At 48.2% G+C, this 12560-nt stretch overlaps 1 protein-coding gene across 3 annotated transcripts in view; it reads right to left on the bottom strand.

Moving 5' to 3' along the window:
• Window positions 1-12560, bottom strand: part of LOC119966679 (microtubule-actin cross-linking factor 1-like) — a 254814-nt gene that overhangs the window by 144492 nt on the left and 97762 nt on the right. For 2 of the 3 annotated variants that reach the window (XM_038798745.1, XM_038798747.1), the window contains one exon: window positions 1690-1761. The exons of the other annotated variant lie outside the window; for it this stretch is intronic. In XM_038798745.1, coding sequence (XP_038654673.1) covers window positions 1690-1761 — 72 coding nt within the window. The remainder of the gene's footprint in view (window positions 1-1689; window positions 1762-12560) is intronic. 3 annotated transcript variants of the gene reach the window in all.

Here is a 12560-nt window from a genome sequence, read left to right as displayed (position 1 = left end):
CAGCTAATGTGGTCCCGCTATTGAAGAAAGGCCGTAGGGATGAGCCAGGGAACAACAGACCAGTGAGTCTCCTGTTAGTGATGGGGAAACTACTGGTGAAGATTCTGAAGGAGAGAATCTATCTCCACTTTGGAGAGGGAAGGTTTGATCAGGAATAGTCAGCATGGCTTTGTCAGAGGGAGGTCATGCCTGACAAATCCGATTGAATTTTTTGAGCATGTGACCAGGTGTGTAGATGAGGGTAATGCTGTTGATGTAGTTTACATGGATTTCAGCCTTTGACAAAGTCCCACATGGGAGATTTAGAACATAAAACATAGAACATAGAACACTACAGCGCAGTACGGGCCCTTCGGCCCTCGATGTTGCGCCGACCTGTGAAACCATCTGAAGCCTATCTGACCTACACTATTCCATTTTCATCCATATGTCTATCCAGTGACCACTTAAATGCCCTTAAAGTTGGCGAGTCTACTACTGTTGCAGGCAGGGCGTTCCACACCCCTACTACTCTCTGAGTAAAGAAACTGCCTCTGACATCTGTCCTATATCTATCACCCCTCAATTTAAAGCTATGTCCCCTCGTGTTGGTCATCACCATCCAAGGAAAAAGACTCTCACTGTCCACCCTATCTAACCCTCTGACTATCTTATATGTCTCTATTAAGTCACCTCTCAGCCTTCTCCTCTCTAACGAAAACAACATCAATTCCCTGAGCCTTTCCTCGTAAGACCTTCCCTCCATACCAGGCAACATCCTAGTAAATCTCCTCTGAACCCTTTCCAAAGCTTCCACATCCTTCCTATAATGTGGTGACCAGAACTGCACGCAGTACTCCAGGTGCGGCCGCACCAGAGTTATGTACAACTGCAGCATGAGCTTGTGGTTCCGAAACTCAATCCCCCTGCTTATAAAGGCTAGCACGCCATATGCCTTCTTAACAGCCCTATTAACCTGGGTGGCAACTTTCAGGGATTTATGTACCTGGATGCCGAGATCTCTCTGTTCATCTACACTACCAAGAATCTTGCCATTAGCCCAGTACTCTGCATTCCTGTTACTCCTTCCAAAGTGAACCACCTCACACTTTTTCGCATTAAACTCCAACTGCCACCTCTCAGCCCAGCTCTGCAGCTTATCTATGTCCCTCTGTATCCTATAACATCCTTCAGCACTATCCACAACTCCACCGACCTTCGTGTCATCTGCAAATTTACTAACCCATCCTTCTACACCCTCTTCCAGGTCATTTATAAAAATAACAAATAGCAGTGGCCCCAAAACAGATCCTTGCGGTACACCACTAGTAACTGAAATCCAGGATGAACATTTGCCATCAACCACCACCCTCTGTCTTCTTTCAGCTAGCCAATTACTGATCCAAACCGCTAAATCACCTTCAATTCCATACTTCCTTATTTTCTGCAATAGCCTACCGTGGGGAACCTTATCAAACGCCTTACTGAAATCCATATACACCACATCAACAGCTTTACCCTCATCCACCTGTTTGGTCACCTTCTCAAAAAACTCAACAAAGTTTGTGAGGCATGACCTACCCTTCACAAAACTGTGTTGACTATCGCTAATCAACTTGTTCTTTTCAAGATGATTATAAACCCTATCTCTTATAACCTTTTCCAACATTTTACCCACAACCGAAGTAAGGCACATAGGTCTATAATTACCAGGGTTGTCTCTACTCCCCTTCTTGAACAAGGGGACAACATTTGCTATCCTCCAGTCTTCCGGCACTATTCCTGTCGACAAAGACGACATAAAGATCAAGGACAAAGGCTCTGCAATCTCCTCCCTGGCTTCCCAGAGAATCCTAGGATAAATCCCATCTGGCCCAGGGGACTTATATATTTTGACATTTTCTAAAATTGCTAACACCTCCTCCTTTTGAACCTCAATTCCATCTAGCCTGGTCGACTGAACCTGAGTGTTCTCCTCGACAACATTGTCTTTCTCCAGTGTAAACACTGACGAAAAATATCCATTTAATGCTTCCCCTATCTCCTCTGATTCCACACACAACTTTCCACTACTATCCTTGATTGGCCCTAATCTTACTCTAGTCATTCTTTTGTTCCTGATATACCTATAGAAAGCCTTAGGGTTTTCCTTGATCCTATCCGCCAACGACTTTTCGTGTCCTTTCCTCGCTCTTCTTAACTCTCCCTTTAGGTCCTTCCTGGCTAACTTGTAACTCTCAAGTGCCCTAACTGAGCCTTCATGTCTCATCCTAACATAAGCCTTCTTCTTCCTCTTGACAAGTGCTTCAACTTCCTTAGTAAACCACGGTTCCCTTGCTCGACAACTTCCTCCCTGCCTGACAGGTACATACTTATCAAGGACACGCAGTAGCTGTTCCTTGAAAAAGCTCCACATTTCGATTGTACCCATCCCCTGCAGTTTCCTTCCCCATCCTATACATCCTAAATCTTGCCGAATAGCATCATAATTGCCTTTCCCCCAGCTATAATTCTTGCCTTGCGGTATATACCTATCCCTGCCCATTGCTAAAGTAAACATAACCGAGTTGTGATCACTATCACCAAAGTGCTCACCTACATCTAAATCTAACACCTGGCCGGGTTCATTACCCAGTACCAAATCCAATGTGGCATCGCCCCTTGTTGGCCTGTCTACATACTGTGTCAGAAAACCCTCCTGCACACACTGCACAAAAACTGACCCATCTATAGTACTCGAACTATAGTATTTCCAGTCAATATTTGGAAAGTTAAAGTCCCCCATAACAACTACCCTGTTACTCTCGCTCCTGTCAAGAATCATCTTCTAAAGACTTCTAAAGAAAGCAAATGTACATAGGATCCAGGGGAACTTGATAAGTTGGATTCAAAGCTGGCTGAGCTGTAGGAGGCAGAGGGTGATAACAGACGGCTGCTTTAGTGACTGGAAGCCAGTGTCCAGTGGGGACCACAGGGATCTGTGTTGGGTCTCCTATGTGGGGGGTGGGGTCAGTAAGTTTGCGGATGACACAAAGATTGGCCGGGTGGGTAACAGTGAGTGTCTTGGGTCACAGGAAGATATCGATGGGATGGTCAAATGGGCAGAAAGGTGGCCGATGGAATTTAATCCTGAAAAGTGTGAGGCGACACACTTTGGAAGGAGTAATGTGACCAGGAAATATTCAATGGAAGGTCTGACACTGGGCAGTCCCGAGGAACAAAGGGACCATGGTGTGTTTGTCCATAGATCTCTGAAGGCTGAAGGGCAGGTTAATAGGGGGGGTGAAAAAGGGCATATGGGACACTCGCTTTTATCAATTGTGGCATAGATTACAAAAGCAGGGAGGCCATGTTGGGGTTGGAGAACTTTGGTGAGGCCACAGCTGGAGCACTGGGTGTAATTCTGGTCACCACATTATAGGAAGGATGTGATTGTATTGGAGGGGGTGCAGAGGAGTTTCACCAGGATGTTGCTGGGATGGAACATTTCAGTTATGAAGAGATGTTAGATAGAACATAGAATTTACAGTGCAGAAGGAGGCCATTCAGCCCATCGAGTCGGCACCGGCTCCTGGAAAGAGCACCCTACCCAAGGTTAACACCCCTACCCTATCCCCATAACCCAGTAACCCCACCCAACACTAAGGGCAATTTTGCACACTAAGGGCAATTTATCACAGCCAATCCACCTAACCTGCACATCTTTGGACTGTGGGAGGAAACCGGAGCACCCGGAGGAAACCCACGCACACACGGGGAGGATGTGCAGACTCCGCACAGACAGTGACCCAAGCCGGAATCGAACCTGGGACCCTGGAGCTGTGAAGCGATTGTGCTATCCACAATGCTACTGTGCTGCCCTTGGGCTTGGCTTGGGCTGTTTTCACTGGAGCAGAGAAGACTGGGGGGTGACCTGATCGAAGTGGACAAGATTATGAGGGGCATGGACAGGGTGGATAGGGAGCAGCTGTTCCCCTTAGTTGAAAGGTCAGTTACGAGGGGGACACAAGTTCCAGGTGAGGGGTGGGAGGTTTCGGGGGGATTTGAGGAAACCCTTTTTACCCAGAGGGTGGTGATGGTCTGGAACGCACGGCCTGGGAGGGTGGGAGAGGCTGGAACGCGCTGCCTGGGAGGGTGGGAGAGGCTGGAACGCACTGCCTGGGAGGGTGGGAGAGGGTCTGGAACACACTGCCTGGGAGGGTGGGAGAGGGTCTGGAACGCGCTGCCTGGGAGGGTGGGAGAGGGACTGGAACACACAGCCTGGGAGGGTGGGAAAGGGTCTGGAACACACTGCCTGGGAGGGTGGGAGAGGCTGGAACACACTGCCTGGGAGGGTGGGAGAGGCTGGAACACACTGCCTGGGAGGGGGGGAGAGGCTGGAACACACTGCCTGGGAGGGTGGGAGAGGCTGGAACGCACTGCCTGGGAGGGTGGGAGAGGCTGGAACGTGCTGCCTGGGAGGGTGGGAGAGGCTGGAACACACTGCCTGGGAGGGTGGGAGAGGCTGGAACACACTGCCTGGGAGGGTGGGGGGGGGGGGGGGGGGGGAGAGGCTGGAACGCACTGCCTGGGAGGGGGGGAAAGGCGGGTTGCCTCACATCCTTTAAAAAGGAACTGGATGGGCACTTTGGCACATTTTAACATTTTAACATTCGAGGCTATGGGCCAAATGCTGGCAGATGGGATCAGGTAGGTAGATAGTCAACATCTTTTCCCAAAGGTAGCTAAGTCTAGAACTAGAGGGAATAGGTTTAAGGTGAGAGGGGAGAGATACAAAAGAGACCAGAGGGGAAATTTCTTCACACAGAGGGTGGTGAGTGTCTGGAACGGGCTGCCAGAGGCAGTGGGAGTGGTTTTTCCTTTAAAAAAGTTAGATAGTTAAATGGGCCGGGAGGGTATAGACGGATGTGGGCCAAATGTGGGTAAGAGGGACTAGCTTAGTGATAGAAACTGGGCAGCATGGACAAGCTGGGCCGAAGGGCCTGTTTCCATGCTGTAAATATCTCTGACTGTGTGACTCTAGGTCGGGTGTTTTTCAGGTCAGTGCAGACTCGATGGGCCAAAGGGCCTCTTCTGCACTATGCTATTCTGTGATTCTGTGATAACAATGGGACGTATTCAAGAAGGAAATAGGGAGAGTACAAAGCCAATATGTTCAAATCAAGAAAAAGGGACCAACCAATCAAGTCAACCCTGGGTATTGAGGGATATACAGACAATAAATCATGGTGGGACAGCTCCAAGGCGTAAAAGAAAATGACTGTGGATGCTGGAATCTGAAACAAAAGGGAAAATGCTGGAAAATCTCAGCAAGTCTGGCAGCATCTGTAGGGAGAGAAAGGAGCTGACGTTTCGTGTCCGATAACTCTTTGTCAAAGCTAGCAGTCAGAGAAAGTGGGAAATATTTATACTGTGGAGTGAGAATGAAAGATGAGTCATAGCCACAGAAACCCAGGGAAACCGGGTGCTAATGGCTACAGATACCAAGGGGAAAGAGGCAGTCCGCAGAGAGAAAAGGTGTGAAAGGTCAAACAGCAGGGAAACTAACATCAGAGGGGAAACTGTGACAGATGTAGGTGTGGGGGGAGGGGAAGGGGAAGCAAACAGGAAAAAGGTGCAGGAAAGGTGGATAAGATTGGGGGGGGGGGAAATAAATGTATATTAAGAAAGAAATGGTAAAAGACAGTTAAAATGAAATGAAAACAAATGGATCGAGGTGGGGCTGATCATCTGAAGTTGTTGAATTCGATGTTCAGGCCGGAAGGCTGTAACGTGCCTAACCGGAAGATGAGATGTTGTTCCTCCAGTTTGCGTTGCGCTTCACTGGAACATTGCAGCAGGCTAAGAACAGACATATGGGCATGGGAGCAGGGTCTTTTGTTAAAATGGCAAGCAACAGGAGGGTCAGGATCCTGAATGCGCACAAGGCGTGGTCAGCTCCTCTTGCTCCATGTGGCAGACTGGGGACAGTTCCAGTCCCCAGGGTCAGCATGTGTGCAGGAAGTGTCTCCAGTTATAGCTCCTGAAAGCTCGAATTTCAGAGCTGGAGCGGTGGCTGGAGACACTGTGGAGCAGCCGCGAGTCGGAGAGCATCGTGGATAGCACGTACGGAGAGGTGATCACACCGCAAGCTCAGACTCTGCAGGCAGGAAGGGAATTGGTGACCACCAGACAGAGCAAGAGAGCGAGGCAGGTAGGGCAGGAATCTCCTGTGGCCATTCCCTTGGAGAACAGATATACTGCTTTGGATACTGTTCAGGGAAAGGGGAACAGACAGGCATTGCCTCCCTGGTGCTAGGGTCAAGGATGTCTCGGAATGGGTAAAGGACAGTCTGGAGGGGGAGGGTGAACAGCCAGTGGTCGTGTTACACATCGGTACCAACGACACAGGTATAAAAAGGGATGAAGTCCTAAAGGCAGAATACAGGAAGCTAGGAAGGAAGTTAAGAAATCAGACTCGAAGGTAGTGATCTCAGGATTACTACCGGTACCACGTGCTAGTCAGTGGCAATGGAAGTAACCTTGCTAGTGTCAGGGGGAGGGTTTCAGATTCCTGGGGCATTGGGACCGGTTCTGGGGGAGGTGGGACCAGTACAAACTGGACGGTCTGCACCTGGGCAGGACTGGAACCAATGTCCTAGGGGGGGTGTTTTCTAGAGCTGTTGGGGAGGGTTTAAACTAATGTGGCAGGGGGATGGGAACCAATGCAAGAAGTTGGAAGGTAGTAAAACAGGGGCAGAAGCAAAAGGCAGTAAGGGGGAAAGTGTAAGGCAGAGAAGCCATAGTTAAAAATCAAAAAGGGCGACAGTACAAGGTACAGTGACTGAGGGGAGTTCAGTGAATAGGCCCAGTAATACTAAAAGGAATAAAACGGGAAGTAAAAACATTAATGGTAAGCGCGCGGCAGGTTGTTACATGAAGATATGGGTTCAACGACAAAGAAAATTAGGAGAAAAGTTAAGAGGAAAAATAACTTGTTACTGATCAAGGTGTGTTGATTCAAAACAGAGGTATAACAGACAACATAAGTGTACTTTACCTGAATGCTCGTGGTATTCGGAATAAGGTAAATGAATTGATGGCACAAATCATCGTGAATGAATATGATTTAGTGGCCTTTACTGAAACATGGTTAAAGGATGGTCACGACTGGGAGTTAAATATCCAAGGGTATCAAACTATTCGGAAGGACAGAGTGGATGGTAAGGGAGGTGGTGTAGCTCTGTTATTTAAGTATGACATCCGGGCAATAGTAAGGGATGACATCGGTGCTATGGAGGATAAGGTTGAATCCATTTGGGTGGAAATCAGGAATAGTAAGGCGAAAAAGTCACTGATAGGAGTAGTCTATCGGCCACCAAACAGTAACGATATGGTGGGGCAGGCAATAAACAAAGAAATAACTGATGCATGTAGAAATGGTACAGCAGTTATCATGGGGGATTTTAATCTACATGTCGATTAGTTTAACCAGGTCGGTCAAGGCAGCCTTGAGGAGGAGTTTATAGAAGTTATCCGCGATAGTTTCCTCGAACACTGTGTAATGGAACCTACAAGGGAACAAGCAATCCTAGATCTGGCCCTGTGTAATGAGACAGGATTAATTAATGATCTCATAGTTAGGGATCCTCTCGGAAGGAGCGATCACAAAATGGTGGAATTTAAAATACAGATGGAGGGTGAGAAAGTAAAATCAAATACTAGTGTTTTGTGTTTAAACAAAGGAGATTACAAGGGGATGAGAGAAGAACTAGCTAAGGTAGACTGGGAGATAAGATTTTATGGTGGAACAGTTGAGGGGTGCTGGCAATAATTTTCAATTCCTCTCTGGCCACAGGAGGATCGCCAATGTGATACCTTTATTCAAGAAGGGGGGAAGGAATAAACCAGGAAACTACAGGCCAGACAGTCTAACCTCTGGTGGGGAAACTATTGGAAGCAATTCTGAGAGACAGAATTAATCTGCATTTGGAGAGGCCGGGATTAATCAGGAACAGTCAGCATGGGTTTGTTAAGGGGAGGTCATGTCTGACCAATTTAGAAACATAGAAAATAGGAGCAGGAGGAGGGGGCCATTCAGCCCTTCGAGCCCCATTCCACCATTCAGACGCTTTTCAGAGAGACCTGGGTGTACTGGTGCATCAGTCACAAAAAATTGGTTTACAGGTGCAACAGGTGATTAAGAAGGCAAATGGAATGTTGTCTTTCATTGCTCGAGGGATGGAGTTTAAGACTAGGGAGGTTATGCTGGAATTGTATAAGGTGTTAGTGAGGCCGCACCTGGAGTACTGTGTTCAGTTTTGGTCTCCTTACCTGAGAAAGGACGTACTGGCACTGGAGGGTGTGCAGAGGAGATTCACTAGGTTAATCCCAGAGCTGAAGGGGTTGGATTACGAGGAGAGGTTGAGTGGACTGGGGCTGTACTCGTTGGAATTTAGAAGGATGAGGGGGGATCTTATAGAAACATTTAAAATTATGAAGGGAATAGGTAGAATAGATGCGGGCAGGTTATTTCCACTGGCGGGTGAAAGCAGAACTAGGGGGCATAGCCTCAAAATAAGGGGAAATTGATTTAGGACTGAGTTTAGGAGGAACTTCTTCACCCAAAGGGTTGTGAATCTATGGAATTTCTTGCCCAGTGATGCAGTTGAGGCTCCTTCCTTAAATGTTTTTAAGATAAAGATAGATAGTTTTTTGAAGAATAAAGGGATTAAGGGTTATGGTGTTCGGGAGGGAAAGTGGAGCTGAGTCCACAAAAGATCAGCCATGATCTAATTGAATGGCGGAGCAGGCTCAAGGGGTCAGACGGCCGACTCCTGCTCCTAGTTCTTATGTTCCAAAGGGAGGCTTATGGCAGATATCGAGAGCTCAAAACAGCAGAAGCCCTGAGGCATATAGAATGTGTAAGAGGGAACTTCAAAAGGAAATGAGGAGAACAAAAAGGAGACATGAATGATGCTGGGAGGTACAAAAAAATCCCAATTTGTTTTATAAATACATTAAAGGTAAAAGGATAATTAGAGAAAGAGTAGGGCCCATTAAGGGGCACAGGGTAATTTGGGTGTTGAGCCGGAGGGTGTAGGTTGGTTGTAAATGAATATTTTGTGCCAGTGTTCACTCGTGAGAGGCACAGTGTGGGTATAGAAATCAGGGAGAAGGACTGTGATAAAATTAAAGAGATTAACATAGACAGAGAGGAGGTTCTGAGTGGTCTGATATGGTTAACAGTAGAGAAATCTCCAGGACCAGATGAAATGCATCCCAGGCTGTTGAGTGAGGTAAGGGAGGAAATAGCAGGGGTGCTGGCAATAATTTTCAATTCCTCTCTGGCCACAGGAGGATAGTCAATGTGGTTCCATTATTCAAGAAGGGGGGAAGGAATAAACCAGGAAACTACAGGCCAGACAGTCTAACCTCTGGTGGGGAAACTATTGGAAGCAATTCTGAGAGACAGAATTAATCTGCATTTGGAGAGGCCGGGATTAATCAGGAACAGTCAGCATGGGTTTGTTAAGGGGAGGTCATGTCTGACCAATTTAGAAACATAGAAAATAGGAGCAGGAGGAGGGGGCCATTCAGCCCTTCGAGCCCCATTCCACCATTCATTATCATCATAGCTGATAATCCAACTCAATAGCCTAATCCCACTTTCCCCCTCTATCCTTTGATCCCATTAGCCCCGTGTGCCATATCTTTTTTTAAAAATAATTTTTATTCAAATTTTCACAAAATATCAATAACAGAAAATACTAAGAACAGAAACCCCCCACCCCCCATGTATACAAAAAATAAGAAATAAATTAACGCCCGTCATTAGCAAAGAACAAATATACACGTCCCCTCAGCCCAAAACAAAGAGACCCCCCCCCCTCCCCGCCCCCCCCCTCCCCCCCCAACCCTCCCCCCCCCCCCCCCCCCCCTCCCCGGGTTGCTGCTGCTGTTGGCCTTTTTCCTGTCCTCACTCCCAAAGAACCGGCTCATCCTTGTCCCGGTCATGTGAGCCCTATGCAGAACCTTAAACTGTATGAGGCTAAGCCTCGCACAAGAAGAGGAGGAGTTCACCCTTCCTAGGGCGTCTGCCCACGTCCCCTCCTCAATCTCCTCACCCAGCTCCTCCTCCCATTTACCCTTCAGCTCCTCCACCGAGGCCTCATCTACCTCCTGCATCACTTGGTACGTTGCCGACATCCTCCCCTCTCCAACCCACAGCCCCGAGAGCACCCTGTCCTGGACCCCACGCGGCGACAGCAGAGGGCACTCCGCCACCTGCCGCCTGACAAACGCCCTTACCTGCATGTACCTAAAGGTGTTCCCCGGGGGGAGCCCGAACTTCCCTTCCAGCTCACCCAGGCTCGCAAACTTCCCGTCTACAAACAGATCCCTCAACCTCCTAACTCAGGAACCTGCCATCAATTCTCCCCGGGACAAACCGGTGGTTCCCCCGTATTGGGGACCCCATTGAGGCCCCCACCTCCCCCCTGTGCCATCTCCATTGCCCCCAAAGTTTGAGGGTAGCCGCCACCACCGGGCTCGTGGTATACCTCGTTGGAGCAGTGTGCCACATCTAACAGCTTCTTGAAACCAGACAATGTTCTGGCCTCAACTACTTCCTGTGGTAACCGCTGCCACTCAAGTGGACAGAGCCGTGAAGAAGGCCTACAGTGTGTTAGCGTTTATTAACAGGGAGATTGAGTTTAAGAGCCGTGGGGTTATGCTGCAACTATACATGACCCTGGTGAGACCACATTTGGAGTATTGTGTGCAGTTCTAGTCACCTCATTATAGGAAGGATGTGGAAGCATTGGAAAGGGTTCAAAGGAGATTTACCAGGATGCTGCCTGGATTGGAGGGTAGGTCTTATGAGGAAAGGTTGAGGGAGCTAGGGCTTTTCTCTTTGAAGCGGAGGAGGATGAGAGACTACTTAATAGAGGTTTATAAGATGATGAGGGGGATAGATAGAGTGGATGTTCAGAGACTATTTCCTCGGGTGGATGTAGCTGTTACAAGGGGGCATAACTATAAGGTTCAGGGTGGGAGATATAGGAGGGATATCCGAGGTAGGTTCTTTACTCAGAGAGTGGTTAGGGTGTGGAATGGACTGCCTGCTGTGATAGTGGAGTCGGACACTTTTGGAACTTTCAAGCGGTTATTGGATAGGCACATGGAGCACACCAGAAATGAAAATGAAATGAAAATCACTTATTGTCACAAGTAGGCTTCAAATTAAGTTACTGTGAAAAGCCCCTAGTCACCACATTCTGGGAGGCTGGTACGGGAATTGAATGGTGCTGCTGGCCTGCCTTGGTCTGCTTTCAAAGCCAGCGATTTAGCCGTGTGCTAAACCAGCCCCTGACAGGTTTAGTGGGAGGGAGTGGGATAGCTTGATCTTGGTTTCAGACAAGACTCGGCACAACATCGAGGGCCGAAGGGCCTGTTCTGTGCTGTACTGTCTATGTTCTATGTATGTCCACAGATTCACCACTCTCTGGGTGAAGAAATGTCTCCTCATCTCTGTCCGAAATGGTCTACCCCGTATCCTCAGACTGTGCCCCCTGGTTCTAGACACACCCCTCCATCGGGAACATCCTTCCTGCATCTACCCTGTCCAGTCCTGTCAGTATTTTATAGGATGTCATAGAATTTGCAGTATGGCCACTCAGCCCATTGTGTCTGCACCGGCTCTTGGATAAAGCACCCCACTTAATCCCACACCTCCACCCTATACCTGTAACCCAGTAACCCCACCTAACCTAAAGGAATTTTGGCATGGCCAATCCATCCAACAGCACGTCTTTGGACTGTAGGAGGAAACCGGAGCACCCGGAGGAAACCCACGCAGACACGGGGAGAATGTGCAGACTCCACACAGACAGTGACCCAAGCTGGGAATCGAACCTGGGACCCTGGAGCTATGAAGCAACTGTGCTAACCACTGTGCTACCGTGCACTAGCCAATACTTCACCTCCCTTATATGAGATTCCTGCCCTCATTCTTCTGAACTCCAGCGAATACAATCCTAACCGATTCAATCAATCCTCGTACGTCAGGCCTGCCATCCCTGGAATCCAACCCTGGAATCAGTCTGGTAAACCTTCGCTGCACTCCCTCGAGAGCAACAACATCCTTCCTCAGAGAAGGAGACCAAAACTGCCCACAATACTCCAGGTGTGGCCTCACCAAGGCCCTGTATCATTGCAGCAACACATCCCTGCTTCTATACTAGAAACCTCTCACGATGAAGGCCAACATACCATTAGCCTTCTTTACCGCCTGCTGCACCTGCATGCTTACCTTCAGCGACTGGTGCACAAGGACACCCAAGTCTCATTGTACGTTCCCCTCTCCTAATTTAGGGCCATTTAGATAATAATCTGCCTTCTTGTTTTTGCTACCAGAGTGGATAGCCTCACATTTATCCACATTATACAGCATCTGCCATTCATTTGCCCATTCACTCAATTTGTCCAAATCACACTGAAGGATCTCTGCATCCTCCCCACAGCTCACCCTCCCACACAACTTGCTGTTATCTGCAAATTTGGAGATATGACATTTTGTTCCCTCAACTGAATCGTTAATA

Source organism: Scyliorhinus canicula, chromosome 5, assembly GCF_902713615.1.
Source record: "Scyliorhinus canicula chromosome 5, sScyCan1.1, whole genome shotgun sequence".
NCBI lineage: Eukaryota > Metazoa > Chordata > Chondrichthyes > Carcharhiniformes > Scyliorhinidae > Scyliorhinus > Scyliorhinus canicula.
Note: the sequence above shows the minus strand (reverse complement) of the source record. Positions and strands in the feature narration are given on the sequence as shown.